The sequence below is a fragment of the Carcharodon carcharias genome, chromosome 34 (assembly GCF_017639515.1).
Source record: "Carcharodon carcharias isolate sCarCar2 chromosome 34, sCarCar2.pri, whole genome shotgun sequence".
In the NCBI taxonomy this organism is placed as follows: Eukaryota; Metazoa; Chordata; class Chondrichthyes; order Lamniformes; family Lamnidae; genus Carcharodon; species Carcharodon carcharias.
In genome coordinates this window covers 9,356,968-9,376,387 of record NC_054500.1, presented here as the reverse complement: position 1 = coordinate 9,376,387, position 19,420 = coordinate 9,356,968, and the positions used below count along the sequence as shown (strand labels likewise).

Sequence of the window (19,420 nt, the reverse complement as noted above, 5' to 3'; positions counted from 1 at the left end):
CCAAAATTCCCTAGATTCTGGAAAAGCCCCATCAGGTTGGAACATAACGAACGTAACTCCTCTATTCAAAAAAGGAGAGAGACAGAAAGCAGGAAACTATAGGCCAGTTAGCCTAACATTTGTCATAGGGAAAAAGCTAGAATCTATTATTAAGGAGACACTTAGAAAATCATAATACAATCAGGCAAAGTCACATGGTTGTGGGAAAGGGAAATCATGCTTGACTAATTTATTAGAGTTCTTTGAGGGAGTAGCAAGCAACATGGATAAAGGGGAACCTGTAGATGTGGTGCACTTGGATTTCCAGAAGGTATTTGACAAGATGCCACATCAGAGGTTACTACACAAAATAAAAGCTCATGGTTTAGGGGGGTAACATATTAGCATGAATAGTTAACTAGTTAATGAGAAACAGATAAAAAGGTCATTTTGGAGTCAGCATATGTAGCCAGTGGAGTGCCGCAGGGATCAATGCTGGGTCCTCAACCATTTACAATCTATATTAATGACTTGGATGAAGGGACCGAATGTATGGTAGCTAAATTTGCTGATGACACAAAGGTAGGATAGTAAGTTGTGAAGAGGACATAAGGTGTCAGCAAAGGGATATAGATAGGTCAAGCGAGTGGGCAAAAATTTGGCAGATGGAGCATAATGTGGGAAAATGTGAACTTGTCCATTTTGGCAGGAAGAATAAAAAAGCAGCATAAAAGGAGAGAGACTGCAGAACTCGGTGGTACAGAGGGATCTGGGTGTCCTGGTACATGAATTGCAAAAAAGTTAGTACGCAGCGATTAAGAAGGCAAATGGAATGTTGTTGTTTATTGCAAGGGAATGGAATATAAAAGCAGGGAAGTGTCGCTACAGTTATAGGGCGTTGGTGAGGCCACATCTGGAATACAGTGTACAGTTTTGGTCTCCTTATTTAAGAAAGAATATAATTGCATTGAAGCAGTTTGGAGAAGGTTTACTTAACTGGAATGAAGGGGTTATCTTATGAGGAGAGGTTGGACATGTTGGGTCTCTATCCATTGTTGTTTAGGAGAATGAGAATGATCTTATTGAAACATATAAGATCCTGAGGGGACTTGACAGGGTGGATGCTGAAAGGATGTTTCCCCTTGTGGGAGAGACTAGAACTAAAGGGCACAGTTTAAAAATAATGTTTAGGATGGAGATGGGGAGAATTTCTTTCTCTAAGAGGGTTGTGAGCCATTGGGACTCTGTTCCCCAGAGAGCAGTGGAGGCTGAGTTACTTGGTTGAGCCACCATGACAGTCAGTGGAGGACTGAAGCCCAATGAAAGACGTTAAAACATTCTTCACTCACTGCAAGCACAAACGACAAGGTGGCAATTTAACATAACAAACATGGTGCTGACTGGTTTTCCTGCAGTTCAGCTGAGATCCCTTGAGGCCATGCTTTAACTGTATAGCGCTCTAGTCAGGGCACATCTGACAGCAAGGAAACAAGTCTTCATACTGCACCAGGGGATCCCAAAGTGATTTACATCCGGTGAAATACTGCTGAAATGCAGTCCCTGTTGTAATGTAGAAAACACAGCAGCCAATTTGCACGCAGCAAACTCCCACAAACAGCAATATGACGATGACAAGATTATTTGTTTTTTGTGACGTTGTTTGTGGCCAGAACACCAGGGATAGCTCCCCTGTTCTTTGAAATCATTCCATGGGATCTTCCACATCTGCAGCCAGGAACCCTGGGTTTAATGGCTTGCCTGAATGATAGCATCTCCGACAATACAGTACTGCACTGGGAGAGTCATCCTGGATGATATGGTGTGCTTTGTGCAGGCCTCGTTGGGACAACCAATGGAGGGCCATCCAAGCCTGGAGGCAGTGCAGAGGGGACAATATGGTTGATTACTGGTATCAGGAGGAATGAGCTATCTGAATCAAATAGGAAAATTGGGTTTTTCAACCTCATCGCAGAGAGCACCTTATAAACGTTTACTTGACATCTTTCAGTGAGACAGGCCAGACAGGGTTCCGATTCAGGGTAGAGGGCAAGTTTAGGATGGATATTTTACACATGGCTGAGAAGTTGGCTGAGGCTAGGATCCTGGATATATCTAAGAAGCAGCTAAGACAGTACAACAGGGAGCTGTTAGCACAGACACAATGGGCTGAGTGGTCACCTTCTCTGCCATGAATTTTTAAAAATTCTTTCACAGGAAGACATGGGCATCACTGGCTGGGCCCAGCTTTTATTGCCCATCCCTAGCTGCCCCTTGAGAAGGTGGTGGTGAGCTGCCTTCTTGAACCGCTGCAGTCCATGTGGTGTAGGTACACCCACAGTGCTGTTAGGGAGGGAGTTCCAGGATTCTGACCCAGCGACAGTGAAGGAACACTGATATATTTCCAAGTCAGGGTGGGATGAGTGACTCAGAGGGGGGTGATTTGGATTTCCAATGTTTCTTTCGGGTTGGTATCTAGAAGGGTGAGACCAAATTAAGGCAAAGGACCTTCTTCATGTGGATGAATCCTGCTGGTATGACTCAATGGGGTAGATTTAAATAAAATGTCTGCCAATGAGTGGGCAAAATCAGGAGAGATAGGAAGCAGGCGGCTAACTCGCTATCACCTGTTCTGCACTAAAATAAAAACAACCTGCTGCAGAAGTTGGAGTTCTGAAATTAAAACCCAAAGTGCTGGAAAATCTCAGCAGGTCTGGCAGCATCTGTGGAGAGAGGAACCGAATTAACGTTTCGAGTCCAATATGACTCTTCTTCGGAACTGGGGAGCTTGGAACGCTGTTGTCTGTTCTCAGTCTCCAAGAGTGGAGGTGACAATTACAAAGACTCCAAACTAATTTTAGACTATTAATGAGGCTAAACTTTAATCCCCATCCTCGCCCAACTTTTGCGTCCACAATATTTACAGGGAGTGTCTGTGAGTGCGAGTTCTGAAGAATTGGACTCGAAACGTTAACTCTGTTTCTCTCTCCACAGACGCTGCCAGACCTGCTGAGTTTTTCCAGCATTTTTGGTTTTTATATCACCCGTTCTGCACAGGGTCAAGATCTAGTGGAATGAGGGGGTTTGTCTTCTGAGGACAGATTGAGTAGACTTGACCTATGTTCCCTTGAATTCTGAAGAATGAGAGGTGATCCCATTGGAACGTATCAAATTCCTGAGGGAGTAGATGCTGAGAAAATGTCCCCCTGGGTGGAGGAATCTAGAACACAGGGTCACAGTTTTAGACTAACAAGCTGGCGTTTAGGGCTGAGATGAGGACAAGTTTCTTCACTCAAAGGGTGTGAATGTCTGGAAGTCTCCATCCCAGAGAGCTGTGGGTGCTCACCTACCTGAGGGTGGCACTGCTGATCTATAGATGTGTGGTTACTGACACAGCTGAATGCACAGTGCAGGATTTACAATTCAACCTTCTTGTGTCTCTTCCATAATGAGGAAGGGTAGAGCTTCTGTAACAGAAAACTTTTATTTTATACAGGAACTTTCCCTCCCGCAATTTCCTTTCACCCCAATAACACCTCCAAAGGCACTTGTTGATGTTGGAGACCAGTTCTGGTAAATGGACATTCCTCAGTTGAATGTAATAGCAGAGTCTCAACTTGTTCCTGTTTAAGGTTAAATATTGAACGTGCAGAGCTCGTAATAGGTCTCCTCTCACTTTGTGGCTCTTTGGGAAGTGGACTTGTCTCTGAGTCAGATGGTTGGGAGTTGAAATCCCACACCAAGGACTCAAACAGATGAAATATCCTGATATTACAGCGCACTGTTGGAGCTGCTCTCTTTCAGCTGTGCTGCTAAATTGAGGCAGGATACACCATTGGTGTCCTGGACATTAGTTACCTCACAACCGACATCAAGGTCAACATCGAAGAAAAACCAACAGCACTGAAAACAGATTATCTGGTTATTATCACCTAGTTTGTGGGACCTTCTGTGTGAAAGTTGGCTGCCATGTTTCCTACTGTACAACAGTGACAACACATCTAAAGGACTTCATTGGCTGCAAGTCACTTTGGGATGACATGAGGTCATGAAAGACATGATATAAATCCATTCTGTCTCGATGTTGTGTCATTCTAGTGTCCGTTCTCAGTCACCAAGGGTGGAGATGACATTTGCAAAGACATATGAGCGAAATTTTGCCTATTAATTAAGTTAAACTCTGACCCCAGATGGACTTGACCCTTGTGTCCACCATATTTAGAGGGATTTTCTGTGAATGTGTGAACATTGCAGGGATTCTCTGTGAGTGTGTGAATATTTACAGGGATTCTCTGTGAGTGTGTGAACATTGCAGGGATTCTCTGTGAGTGTGTGAATATTTACAGGAATTCTCTGTGGGTGTGTGAATATTAAAGAGATTCTCTGTGAGTGTGAGTTTTTACAGGGATTCTCTGTGAGTGTGTGAATATTTACAGCGATTCTCTGAATGTGTGAACATTGCAGGGATTCTCTGTGAGTGTGTGAATATTTACAGGGATTCTCTGTGGGTGTGTGAATATTAAAGAGATTCTCTGTGAATGTGTGAATATTAAAGAGATTCTCTGTGAGTGTGAGTTTTTACAGGGATTCTCTGTGAGTGTGTGAATATTACAGGGATTCTCTGAGTGTGTGAATATTACAGGCATTCTCTGTGAGTGTTTTTTTACAGGGATTCTGTGTGTGTGTGTGAATATTACAGGGATTCTCTGTGAGTGTGTGAATATTACAGGGATTCTCTGTGAGTGTGTGAATATCTGCTCATGCCCCAATGCAATAACAGGAACACAGTCAAAAATCAGACCCCTAGTTGAGTAATTTAAATACTAAAGTGTCCGTCCACTTGCTTTCGAACTGTTTTCACCTTGCCAGGTTATCTCTGCACCCTCAGAATCACAGAATCTTTGTCGTGCAGAAGGAGGCCATTCGGCCCATTGAGTCTGCACTGGCTGTCTGACAGAGCATGTTATTTAGTCCCACCCCTGCCTTGGCCCCCCTTTAGAGTTATCAGCATCATGTACGAAATCAATAACAGGATATTTTGAATACCCAAAAACAATTGTCAGAATGTGCCATGGCCCAGTTCTGATTTTTGAAGTTCCCTTCCAAGCCCCTCACCATCCTGACTTGGAAATATATCGGCCGTTCCTTCACTGTCGCTGGGTCAAAATCCTGGAATTCCCTCCCTAACAGCGCTGTGGGTGTTCCTACACCACATGGACTGCAGCGGCTCAAGAAGGCAGCTCACCCACCACCTTCTCAAGGGGCAACTAGGGATGGGCAATAAATGCTGGGCCCAGCCAGTGAAGCCCACATCCCGTGGATGAATAAAATAAGTTATGATGATTGAGACTGGACAAGTCAACTCTGCACATCATTCCCCCATCATTCCTGCACCACCCACCGCCCCACCCCAATCTCCAAAAAAGTAAAATTCTACATACTAACTGTGGTGAATTATATTATAAATAGCAAAAACAGAATTACCTGGAAAAACTCAGCAGGTCTGGCAGCATCGGGGGAGAAGAAAAGAGTTGACGTCAACTCTTTTCTTCTCCGCCGATGCTGCCAGACCTGCTGAGTTTTTCCAGGTAATTCTGTTTTTGTTTTGGATTTCCAGCATCCGCAGTTTTTTTGTTTTTATATTATAGATAGCATCGTTTGGGAAGCAGGTTGTTTTGTAGTAACATTGACCCCTGTGGTGCAATATTTTCACAGCTGTTTTGGCAAATTTCAACCTGTTTTAAGTCACCTCACCCCTGAAGCAGTGCCTAATAAAACAATTTCCCTTCAGGATGAGCCTTCGTGATAACTTATCTGAACAAAAGGTCCAGTAAAGACAGCAAACTCACTTGGCTGTAGCCATCCTTTTTGGTGGTCCAAGTTGGCAGAAATTGTCCCGTAACTATTGTTGGCTTTTATAACTATTGTTGGCTTTTATAACTATTGTTGGCTTTTAGAACTGCCACAATTTCATTCAAAAGCCGGCAGCCCGCTGGCTTTGTTTATTTGGTGAGCGGAGCCCGCGTTCCAGAACGGGCGTGGGGGACAGAGCCGCTGTTTGGGTACAAACCGCAAACAGCTCGCTCACCCGCAGCAACAGTACAGCTCGGCCCGGCAGCGGGACAAGAGGGAGCGACCCAGCGCTGGGATCAGGTGAGGGGGTCCCCGCGGCGGGGGGGTCAGGGAACAGGGAACGCGGATGGGAGTTTGGGAGACTCGAGAAGTCCCCCAGGGGAGGATCGATTCAAACTGGGCGCGGTTACAGGCTGTAACCAGGTCCCCAGGGATGGTTGACAGACTCTGCAATCAGATATCTGGGAGTGAGAACAGATACCCAGGAATGATGACAGGCCGTGATCAGATATCTGGGAATGATTCGAAACTGTAATGAGATATTTGGGAGCGGTTGCAGACTGTAATCAGATGTCTGGGGATGATTACAAACTGTAATCAGATAGCTGGGAGTGATGCAGGCTGTGATCAGATGTCTGGGGGTGATTACAAACTGTAATCAGATAGCTGGGAGTGATGCAGACTGTGATCAGATGTCTGGGGGTGATTACAAACTGTAATCAGATAGCTGGGAGTGATGCAGACTGTAATTAGATGTCTGGGGATGATTACAAACTGTAATCAAATAGCTGGGAGTGATGCAGACTGTAATCAGATGTCTGGGGATGATTACAAACTGTAATTAGATAGCTGGGAGTGATGCAGACTGTAATCAGATGTCTGGGGATGATTATAAACTGTAATCAAACAGCTGGGAGTGATGCAGATTGTAGTCAGATATCTGGGAGTAATTACAGATTAATTAGATATCACACTTATTACAGATTGTAAGGGAATATCTGGGAGCGATTATGGACTATGGCTAGATACTTGTGGGTCATTACAAGATCTAATTGAGATCTAAGATTGATTACGGTCTGTAATCAAATATCTGGGATGATTATCAATTAATCTGATAATTAGAAATGATTCCAACATTTAATTTCATACCTTGGTAGTGATTACAGGTTGGAATTGGATATTCACTTTGTTTTGCTAATAACATAGATTACAGTTTATTGAGCCATTAGTCATTACATTACAGCATAGAAGGAGGCCATTTGGCCCATCCTGTCCATTCCAGCTCTCTGTAGAACAATCCAATCAGTTTCATTCATCCTGTAGCCTCAAGTGCCAATCCAATTTTGCTTTGAAATCGTTGATCATCTCCGCTCCCACCACTCTGTGTAAAGACTTCCTCACGCAACCCCCATCCTGTATCTCTTGCTCAAACCTTTAAGTCCGTGTCCCCTAGTCTGAATTAACCCAGGGACTAACCGATCAGAAACAAGGGGCTGCAGGTCCATGGCCTCTGTCCATTTTACATGGCGTCTAGGTTCCTGGTAGCAATTGTGACATGAACTCAATGTGCCCACTAGCCCACTGTTAGATCTATTTAAATGAGCAACACGTGGCATCAATGCATCATGTATGCAGTTTCTCAGTGTTCGTTCTGGCATCACTGCCCACATCATGTATCAGTCTTTCTGAAGTGGGCTTTCACATTGCCATAGTGCTTTGCATCTGTCAGTCCACTTAAAAATAGTTGTCTAATGTGGGTTACACTGTTTTCAAAGGTAGATTTAACCAGCCCTATGAAAAGATTGGTGGAAGTGTTTAGAGGGTTTTTTTTGGCTCGTTGCCCAGGCATTAGAAAGTTGGTATCCACTGGGGTACCAGTTTAGGTCTTATACCTAAGATCATAACCATAATAAGACCATAAGACATGGGAGCAGAAGTAGGCCACTTGGCCCATCAATTCTGCTCCACCATTCAATGAGATCATGGCTGGTCTGATAATTCTCAACTCCACTTTCCTGCCTTTTCCCCATAACCCTTGATTCCCTTACTGATTAAGAATTGTCTATCCCAACCTTGAATATACTAAATGACCCAGCCTCTACAGCCCTCTGCGGTAAAGAATTCCACAAATTTATTACCCTCAGAGAGAAGAAATTCCTTCTCATCTGTTTTAAATGGGTGACCCCTTATTCTGAGATTATGCCCTCTGGTCCTGGCCTCTCCCACAAGGGGAAACAACCTCTCAGCTTCTACCCTATCAAGCCCTCTAAGCACCTTATATGTTTCAATAAGGTCACCTCTCATTCTTCTAAACTCCAGTGAGTACAGGCCCAACCTACTCAACCTCTCCTCAGAAGAAAATCCCTCCATAACCGGTATCAACTTTATGAACCTTTTCTGGACTGCCTCCAACACCAGTATATCTTTCCTTCGATAAGGGGATCAAAACTGAACACAGTATTCTAGGTGTGGTCTAACTAGTGTGGTTAGTTCCCATGGGGAACACATGCGTTTGTGCTTTATTGGATGAAGAACTAATAGAGGAACACCAGATGCATCAGGCTACCTTCCCCCAACACCCTCACATCTGTATTGACAGGCAGAGATGCGCCTATCTCAGACGGGCAAAGAGAGCAGTACTCATGATGGTTATAATACATAAAGTAGTGCCACAACACGCCAAGGTAGCTGTAACCAAACACTTCCATAGGCACAGCAATGCCAATGACCAGCAAGGTAAGGCCCCTACTGGTTGTGGGTTTGAGTCGCACTCCAGGGGTCTGCGCATTCAATCTCAGATGACACTCCAGCGCAGTACTGAGGGAGCTCGGCACTGTCACAGCAGGGCCATTTTCCAGGTGATATGTGGCAATGAAAGTACTGCCCGGCCCTTCAGATGGATGTTGGAGCTTCCATGACACCATTTTGAAGGAATGCAGTTCACCCTGGTGTCCTGGACCAGTGTTTATCCCTCAACCAACATCACCATAATGATGTTACTTTGTTGCTTGTGGGAGTTTGCTGTGCGCAAATTGGCTGCCACATATCCTACATGCCAACTACACTTCAAAAAATACTTCAAAAGGAATTCACTGGCTGTAAAGCACTTTGAGATCTTCTGAGCTTGTGAAAGAGGTTTGATTATCACAAGCTCTTTCCCTTTAACTGAATTGTTACCCGGTTCAAAACCTTATGAAAAAGTTGCACCTACATTCCAAGCCCTCTCCCTTAGTCACCGTGCTTTAAATGTAATTAAAGTTGGTCTGAGGACACGAGATTCTCATTGCACTGTGATATCACTGAACTCCACAAAGGTGTCACGAATGGGACAATAAGCCATCATTAGTGAACCTGATGGGTTTTTACAACAATTGACAATGGTTTCATGGTCACCATTAGACTTTTAATTCCAGATTTTTAATGAATTCAAATTCCACCATCTGCCATGGTGGGATTCGAACCCTGGTCCCCTGAGCATTACCCTGGGTCTCTGGATTACTAGACCACCTCGTCATCGCCTCCCCTAATTAATTCCCATAACTCAAAAACCTACCAATTTCAATTTTGACTTTGTCGATTGACCCTCCCAGCCTCAACAGCTTTTTTTTGTGGGGGCGGGTGGGGGTCACTTGGAATAGAGTTCCAGATTTCCACTACCCTTTGTGTGAAGAAGTGCTTCCTGACATCACCCCTGAATGGCCTAACTTTAATTTTAAAGTTATGCCCTTTTGTTCTGGACTCCGCCCCGCCCCCACCCCCAACCCCCAGGAGTATCAGAGATTTCACCACTTGCGCAATGTTATTCATCGCAGTATCACTCTAGAAACTGGACTACAAAATCTGGGCAGCCACTGCCCCGAGGTACTGAGGGAGTGCTGCACCGTCAGAGGTGCCGCCTTTCAGATGGGACCTTAAGCCGAGGCTCGTCGTCCATCTTAGATGGACTTGGAAGATCCCACGGCACTATTTGAAGAGGAGCAGGGGAGTTCCTCCCTGGTGTCCTGCCTGACATTTACCCTCCAACCAAAATTGTCAAAGACAAAACAGGTGATCTGGTTGCTATTTGTGGGATCTTGCTGTGCACAAATTCCCTACCTTATGTCAGTCACTGCACTTCAAAAAGTACTTCATTGTTAAAGCGCTTTTGTGGGGGTGTGGGGGGGGTGGTCCTGAGGTTGTGATAGGCTGTTATATAAATGCTAGGTTCAATTAACATTCATGGACCATTCCTATTTCCAGATGATCCGAGTGACTGCAGCTTTCACCGAGAATGGGCAACACACATTCCGAAGCTCCCATCCAGAGAGAACGTGATCTACCGCCGCAGGCAGTGGAAGTGCTCAGAAAGGACCGGGAGGATGAAAAGACAAGCCGGAAGTCAAACTCCTCCAGCAAGGAGGAACAGCAAAGGGTGTCATTCTCCTTGGCCAGTTCCCCTTCCTCCGGGCCGGAGCCACAGTGGGCCCGAGACACGATCCCCCAGGCTAATGCCCATGGCAACCAGGAGCCAGCCAGTGCGGCCATCTTAGATGCAAGGGTCAAACCAAACCAAGGCAAGAAGAGGAAAATCGCCAAGGCGAGGAAATGGACTCCGGTCCAGGTGACCTCTCAGGACGCCATGGGTGTGGTGGACAAGTTGGCAGCTGAACGGCTACATTCTTCAGTGAGAACGGAGCAGGGCAGGGCACGCTCGCCCAAAGCGATTGAGGGACCAGCGGCAGCTGCCCCAGCTCTTGGCTTCTGCCGCCAGGAGAAGGAACTGTCGTCCAAAAGCCAAGTGCAGCCAAACACTGGGAATAAAGATCAGCCTAACCAAGGGGCCTCCGACCTGGCCAGTAAGGGTGGCGAACAAGGCACTGGCACTGGCGCAGGCACCACCACACATCACCGAGGGCAGGGTGAGCCCGTGGAGGGTGCCCTCCTTCCTCTCCCACCCCCCAGCCAGGGCGCAGCCACGGCCAAGAGAGTACAGCTCGCTTGCGCCCTGCAAGGTCGCCAAGGCAAGCCAGGGAAAATCCAGGGGCAGAACCCACAGGCTCCCATCAAAGGGAAGGAGTCGCCCAGCAAGCTGATTAAACTGAGCACAACAAAGTCTCCTCCCGGCCCGCAGGGCACCGGCCCGGGCGCCTGCGACAAGATGGAGTTGCCAGCCTCCCGGGCGAAGCCTTCGGACGCCCTGCCCGCGAAGCAGGCCCCCGCCGGGGGAAAGCCCAGCGGGCGGGCCGCGGAGGTGGCGGAGCCAGGAGCGGGGGGAAGCCCAAAGTGCCAGGGCCGGGGGGCGCCCGCCTGCCAGCTCGACAAGGGAAGCCCCCGGGCCAAAGCCGCCCTCGCCAGCTCCAAGCGGGCGCTCGGCCAAGATGGGGACCTGGCACCCCCAGTTCCGGCTGGCCTCCTGAAAGCCCAGTCGTTCCTCAACAAGTGGGGCGCCCACGCGGAGAAGGAGCCGAGCTCAGCCGACCACAGCCAGCTGCCGGTGGACCTGCCTCCGTTGCAGCCTGGTGCCAGGGCAGCGGCACCACACCGAAACAAGCATGGTGCCCTGGCGGACATTTCCTACGCGGAGGCGCTGAAGCAGGTGCCCATGTTGAGAATCTCCCAGGATGCCAAATGCCCAACGAGTGAGGCCAGGGAAGCGGCAGAGGTGGACGTGCTTGACCCGAACAGCGCCAAGGAGCTTGGCGATGCGGCGGTGACCCAAGATGGGGCCTCGGCAGCTTTGAAAAAGAAGCTGCCCTTCTACGAGCAGCTGATAGCCAGCCTGAAAAGTCAAACACAGAAGCAGAAGGGTGCCAAGCCGCAGAGGCAGACCCTCACCCAAGAACAGTCACAGCCCAAGCCAGCAAGGGGCGACTGCGCGCTGGAGGCGCCAATCGTTGCACGGGTTTCGCCCGGGCCTCTGCTCCTCCCCAGCCCCCAGGCCCAGCCTCCGGCAGGGTCCCCAAAGACCCTGCCGCTCCTCTCCCCGGCTTCCTTCCAGTTCGAGGCCCCTGAGCCGTCCGCAAGGGCCAAGGCGGATCCCAAGTTTACGCAGTGGTTCCAGTCGCCGCAGCAGCAGCAGCAGCAGCGGCCGATCTTTCAGTTCCAGAGCAAAGCAGGGCACAGGGCCAGCCCGCAGGAGCAGGCCGGAGCCAACCCCAGCGTTTCGCTTGGGCCCCTGTCTCAGACTGCACAGCAGCTGGCCCCTGTGCGGGGGACAGTGCCTCAGCTCAACACCTCCGTTCAACTCCAGTCCCAGTCCTGGCTGAACCAACAAATTGAAGCCCAGTGTAGACTTCAGCTGCATCCTCAAACCCAACCTTGGCCCGTATCCATGGGTACACCTCCTTCAATGTATACCCAACCGCAGCTCAACACACAGCCCGCGCTGGGCAATCTGGCGTCGGACCAGCTTCCCATCTGGCCCCTACTTCAGAGCCAAACCCAGGCACAGGCAAAGTTTAGCGCCGTAACTCATCTCCAATGCCAGCAATACCCCAAGCCTGCAATCCAGACACCGCTTCACCTCCAGATATCGTGCAACATTCAGCAACCGCTGGCGGTGGTGTCTCCGCCTCCGTTACCTGTCCAGGTGAAGTTGGAGTTGCCCCAGCAGCCCAAGCAAATTCAGGTCCAGAATCAGGCCCAGAGCCAGGCAACTTCGAAAGCCCAGCACCAACCGGAGTCCAAAGTCAGCTCCAAACCTGCAGCTCCAACTCCTGCCCAGCTCAAGGTGGCTCCCAAGCCTCAAAGGCAAGACCAGTTGCCACCCAAAGCTTCGCTCCAAACCTCAGCCAAGGCCAAAGTGCAAGCCCAAGCCAAATGGAGGAAGGCTCAGTCCTCTTTGCCCAGCCAGTCGCCATTACAAAGGCAAGAGCCAGTCCAAGTTCAGGCAGAAACAGAGCCAGCGGCCAAGGGGCAGTCGCCAGTTCAGAGGCCGACGGGACGCTGGTCAGCATTTCAGATCGACAAAACCTGCACGCGAAAGTGTCACTGCCGACACCGAGAGGAGAAGGGAACATCTCATTTACCGAGGAACATAGCCAATTGGTGAGTTCACTAAGGCAGTCCCACCAAAGGTAGTAGCACCAACTACAAGTGTAGCTGAGCAAGGCTTCATTCAATCCCCTGAAACACCAAAATGATTAACTTGAAATATATTTCTCCCCGCCCCCACCCCCCGAACGAATATTGAGAGTTGCCAACTCTGGCTGGATGTATTCCTGGAGGTTTCATCACATGACCTTCCACCTCCAACATCCCCAATGCACCCGCACCTCCCCCCCACCGCCCCAAAACCCCATTCTCCCGCCATCGGTCAATTCACACATCCACCCTCGCACACCAATTGGATAGCAAACAGATTACCGCTGAATTGGATGATTCTTGGCCGCCAATTTTTTAAAAAAAATTCCATCCACCATATTTCCATAAGTAATGAACAAAAAAAAAGTTTAATGACCCTGCGATGTTTTGCCTGGGTTTTTTTGTGTATGCAGCAGTGTCCTGGAGACTAATCTTTAATTTCTGGAGACTCCAGTGAAGTCCTGGAGGGTTGGCAACATCACAGCCACTGGCTCCGTGTGTTTCATTTCAGTTGACGTAGAAAGGGGAGGTGGGAATTCTTTTTTCCAGCAGTGAGTTGATCTGCAACACCCTGCCTGAAAAGGCGGCGGAAGCAGATCCAATGATAACTTGCAAAAGGGAATCTAAATAAATGGGTGAAGGGGGAAAAGTTTGTAAGGCTGCAGGGAAAAGCGCGAGGCTGATTGGCTAGCTCCTTCAAAAGAGAGCCCGCCACGGGCAAGATGGGCCAAATGGCCTCCTTCAATCAGTCCATGATTCCACACTCGAGGCTCAGCCATCGTTTCCTTTAATTTGGGGAAAAGGGAGGGGGAAAATGGGCTTCACTGTGGTCATGGCGACAGGATGGAGCTTTTTGATGCAGTTCAGATCATTGGGCCAGGCAAACCCAAAACCGGTGTCTTTCAACCAATCAAGTTCCAGCACCGGGAGCCTATCCGCTTTTAGAAGCCAGGGACTTAATGACCAGTAATGCAGGAATGAAAAGGGGGCCAGTCAATACCTCGACCCTGTTCCGACATTCAATTAAACGCTGGCTCGTCGGAGCCTCAATCATATTTACCTAGCTTTGCTCCATTGTGCTTGTGGAACCTTGGAGTGTAGGCTTTTAAATTGAAGCTGTACCCGTTGTCCGAATTATATCTGAGGTGATGCACACTAGGTATACTGAGTGCGGTGTCTCACAACTCCTGCCCTTCGTTCTATAATCAGTGTCCTGTTGCTGTATATTGAAGATATCTAGCACTGCATTCCTTTGGGTTGGTTTACACTGATGCCCAGGAGTTTTAGGTAGAGAATCCCTAACACACGTGTCTGAAGGGCATCACTTAAAGCCTCACCCCTCCCCACTATACACCCCCATGGCTGGGGAGTTATTTCAGGAGCACAAACAGGGTTTGAAGTATAGCGATGAGCTTTCAAGTGTGGTAAAGTAAATGGTGGGGGGGGGTGGGGTGGAGGTTGGGGGAGAGAGCTTCAGCGTCATAATAGCTCGTGTCTGTGCAGTCAATTCTGCAATGGGGTTTTTCCAAGTGTAGACTTATGCTGACTCGCTGAACCTTGCCTGACTTCAGCACGATCGCCAATGGCAGGCACTGACCCAAGCAGCTCACCCCCTCAAATTCCCAATAATTAGTTTGACCATCAGCTATGTTGGCAGCTGACATCTCAGACCAATCTCGTCATGGCTTCCTCTTCTTGTCCCACCCAACCCCGCACACAGGACCAACTCCATGAAGGAACCATTCTCCGAGACACCTTGGGTTCGCACAGCAGTGCTGGCAGGATCGCTGGTAGCCGGGACGAAGTTCTGCATGGACCACTTCAAGGCCAACAATGCTCTCAGCTGAACGCGAGCGCTTGCTACGAAATGACAAAGAAGCGAGGGGCGAAGCTCAAACGAACAGCACCTACTTTTTAAAACAGGTTTCAGCAGTAGTAAACTTTCAGCATAAACTCTCTCAATATTGCATTCCCCATTACAAGTCAGCCTGAAGGACCAACCTCCTTCACACACTCTACAATTCCCAAACCACGCCTGCAGACTTCTAATATTTAATGAATTAAATAGCCTCATTTTTTTTTTACAGTTTAAATGGAATGCCCGTGAAGTTAATTCATTACTAAATTCTTCCAGCTTAAGGGGAGTTGAACGAATAATAAATAAAACAATTTTCAAATCAACCGTGTAATTTATAAAATCCTATTCCCAGCTCAATTTTTAGCAGTTAGCTAGCATTTATTTGCCGCTGCATTGAATCCATGATGCACAATGCAATATGCTCATAATAGCCATCAGTACACCTTGGGCCTTTGACTGTCCTTATACAAGGGCTAAACTGCTTATTGAGAGCATTGAGTACAAGAGTAAGGAGGTCATGTTGAACTTGTTTAAGACACTAAGCCTCATCTGGAGTAGTGTGTCCAGTTTTGGGTGCCATACTCGAAGGATGTGAAGGCATTGGAGAGGGTACAGAGGAGGTTCATCAGACTGATTCCAGGGATGAATAACTGTGGCTATGAGGATAGATTGGAGAAGCTGGGTCGGATTTCCTTGGAGAAAAGAAGGCTGAGGAGACTTGATAGAGGTATTCAAGGTCCTGAGGGGTATGGACAGGGTCAATAGTGAGAAACTGTTCCCACTCAAGACAGCATCAAGAACTAGAGGGCACAGACTGAAAATAATTGGCAAAAGGAGTAAATGTGACACGAGGCAATACTTTTTCACCCAGAGGGTGGTTGGAGCCTGGAACAAACTTCCTGAAAGGGTGGAAGAGGCAGGTTCGACTGAGGTATTCAAAAGGGAATTGGATTGCTACCTGAAGAGAGAATGTACAAGGTTACGGGGATAAGGCAGGGGAGTGGGACTAGGTGGAAAGTTCTTTCAGAGAGCCAGTGCAGACTCGATGGGCCGAATAGCCTCATTCTGCACTGTAAAGATTGTGACTGAGCATAGCTTTGGAATACCCAAGCAGCTCATTTAAAGTTTATCTTTAGGAAAATAAGGCGTGTGGATTTGAGAGCATGTGAAGGTGGAGGGGGGCTGGGGATGGAGATTTCTCCATATCTGTACCACTGAGCCTACAACTTGCAGGAAAAGCTGCAAGAGTAGAAAACTTTAGCAGAAATCCGATTGCAGATAAACGCACATAAGAAAGCGAAGACTTGTACACGTGCAGCAAACTCGTATTGTTAGGCAGGTCCAATGCTTATTTTCGAATTGCACTCAGGCATTCTTATGTAGGCAAACAACAGCCAAATTGTACCCAGCAAGATCCCACATATAGTGAGTGAAAGACCAGGTAATTTAGTGTTTTCAGGGATAATTGGTACTTACTAAAATTTAGGTGAGGGGGAAATAAAACTAATTTTACTATCGAACATTACAAAAAGAAAAAAAAATGGTCTTCAAAACAGAAGCCAGAAGTTAGAGAGAGGGGGCAGTTTTTGGTGGATTTGGGGCTGAATTAGGTTAACGGGGCAGTGGAAATAGAGACCAGGAAGCCATTGGATTGGCAGCTGGTTCACTCGCATCCCTCAGAAGGAAACCTGCTGTACTCACCATGCCAGAGGCACCCACAACATGCACCATAAGGCTCTGCTGCTCCAATGAAAGCAAAAAAAACACGTCATCTCATTTCAAACAAGAATTTAATATATGGAACATACAGTAAATTACACCGCATTTTATGGCAGCAGTTTACTGATTTCATGGGGTTGCCGACAATCGGATTAAGTCAACTGAGAAAGAAGAAGTGGTTTCAATAAGCTGTCAGCTTGCACGGTGCTGAATCAACTGTCAGATAGTGAAAGTGGAATCAATGCGTTTCAGGCTGCTCGTGTTCTTAACTTCGATGACAAATACGGAGAAGTGCTCAACAGTCAAACAGCATCAGTGAAATGAGGAAAAACTTTTTCACGCAGTGAGTGGTTAAGGCCCGAGAACATGGTTCAATCGAAGCAATCAAAAGGGAATTAGGCTGTCATCCGAAAAAGGTGCAGTGCTACAGTGAGAAGGCTGGTAAATGGCACGAAGTGAATTGCTCCTTTGGCGAGCTGGTGCAGACATGAGGGACCGAATGGTTTGTCCTGCACTGTAACGATTCTGTGATCACGCACGTTAAGTTTCAGTCACCAAGAGAAAACAGCACATTGTTCAGTGTTCAGGTCCAATTACTGTAGCAGTCCCTCAATTAAGAAGATATCCTTAAGCTGCACGGGGTTGGGGCCGGAATCAAGACAGCCTTTCTGCTTTTCCAGTGTTCCCACTGACGTACATCCAAACCACATCAGACAGTTTGTACAACCAGCGATCTCCCAGAGAGTAATACCTGGGTCCTTGGCTGTGGAGGAATCCAGGCTGCAACCTACACCCACCCCCAAGTGTTGACACGATTTGCACGCATGTACTGGGTAGCCTTAAAACCCTGGGGAAATAACTCCGAAGAAAAGCAGAAAACCCATGTTTTACACAGCATCCCCCGTAAACAGCCCAGTGACATCAAACTCGAGACCTGATATACTTCTCACATGCATCCGCTCTGCAATCTCCCAGACCTACTCTACTCTACCAGGCCTCAAAATATTACCAACCGCAACAGCTACACTCCATCTCTCCCTCACAAAGCATGGCCCAGGGAGAAACAGAAGTTAACCCTCAGATTGAAGCAAATCCAAATCTGGGAGGTGTGGAGGTGAGGAGGGGGCAATGGGAGACAGCCATTTCTTCCTTGCGGGCTTGTTGTAGTGCCCTCAAGTGTGTACACACTTCACCCAGGATTGCCTCCGTGTCTTTCCACTTTGCCCTCTACTATATACTGAAGATAGCAGAGGTGTTGGCATCGGGATAATGTCACTGTACCAGTAATCCGGAGGCCCAAACTTAATACTTTGGGGACGTGGGTTCAAATCCCACCACGGCAGCTGGAGGAATTTAAATTCAATTCGTAAATATTAATATTCAGCTAGTCTGAATAATGGTGACTGTGAAACTGTAAACTGTTGCGAAAACTCAACTAGTTCACTGATGCCCTTTAGAGAAGGAAATCTGTCATCCTTACCTGGTCTGGCCTACATGTGACTCCAGGCCCACAACAATGTGGTTGACTCTTACCTGCCCCCTGAAATGGCCTAGCAAGCCACTCAGTTCAAGGGCAATTAGGGATGGGCAACAAATGCACAGACTTGTCAGCAACACCCACATCCAATGAAAGAATAACAAAAGAAACAAAAAATTGGAAAAACAATTGGAATATTAACAGTTAGGGTGTATGAAAAACACCAGAGCTAATCCTTTGTCCCACATGTAACCAGGTCCTGATGAGGGCTTCTGCCCTGCAACTAAAAATGAACATCATCTGTCTCAGGTTAGTGTCACTGTTAGAATGAAATGCATTGGAGTTCTCCAGTTGAATATAGAGGGAGGCGGCAAGACTGTGCCTATGTTCAATAGGGGAAAAGAAATTGGTAACAGGTCAAGTTTTTTTTTAAGGCTGGGCCATGTTCTACTCAAACTATGCAGAAATCCACACAGTAGAATTAGGTTGTTCAGTCCAATAGGTCAATGTTTCGCCTCCTCCCATCACTTTCCATCCATTAACATATCATTTTATTGCTTCCTTCCTCATGTACTTATCCAGCTTTTCCTTAAATACATTTATGCTACTCCATGAGGTAGCAAGTTCCACATTCTCACCATTCGCTGGGTAAAGGAATTTCATCTGATTGCCCTGCTGGATTAATGACCATTTCATATTTCCAACCCCTAGCTTTGGACTCTCCCTTGGGTGCAATCATCTTCTCTGTGTCTAACACTGCCATTCAAAGGGGAGACAACTCAGGGCTCTACCCTGAGATGGGAAAAATGGGGCCTGACTGGCTCAGTAAGTCGTGCTCTAGTGTCTGGGCTGCAAGGTCCACTCCAGGAATTGTGCACCATGATAGCAATGCTCGCACAGATTGAATTTTCTGGGTGTCACACTTTAGGAAGGATGCGAAGGTATTAGAGAGGGTGCAGAAAGGTTTCATGAAAATGGTTCCAGGAATGAGGAACTTCAGATATAGAGATAAGATTGGAGAAGTTAGGACTGTTCCCCTTGGAGGGAAGAGAAGGTCGAGAGGAGATTTGATATAGGTATTCAAAATCATGAGGGGTCTGGACAGAGTAGATAGGGATGGAAGGGATAGAAAACCGGGGGCACAGATTTAAGGTAATTGGCAAAAGAAGCAATGGTAGCTTGAGGAAAAATCTTTTTCACGCAGCAAGTGGTTAGGATCTGGGATGCATTGAGTGTGTAGTGGAGTCGGGTTCAATCGAGGCTTTCAAAAGGAATTAGGTTATTATCTGAAAAGGATGAATTTACTTGGCCACAAGGAGGGAGGGGCAATAGGCAAATTGCATCTATGGAGACCCAGCACAGACATGACAGCCCGAATGGCTATCCACTGTGCTATATCTATTCCGTTTCTAAACATTTCAGTACTGTGTGAAGGAAGAGGCGCTTTCCCCGAACTTTAGAAGTCCATAAAGCTG

General features: G+C 47.4%; 1 protein-coding gene across 1 annotated transcript in view; it reads left to right on the top strand.

Annotated features, from left to right (window-relative positions):
• LOC121272526 (sprouty-related, EVH1 domain-containing protein 2-like) overlaps positions 1-6,270 on the top strand; it is a 96,819-nt gene extending 90,549 nt beyond the window's left edge. Inside the window, exon 7 of the mRNA XM_041179141.1 lies at positions 5,934-6,270. Within this exon, the coding sequence (XP_041035075.1) occupies positions 5,934-6,270 (337 nt within the window). The remainder of the gene's footprint in view (positions 1-5,933) is intronic.
• The last annotated feature ends 13,150 nt before the right edge of the window (positions 6,271-19,420 follow it).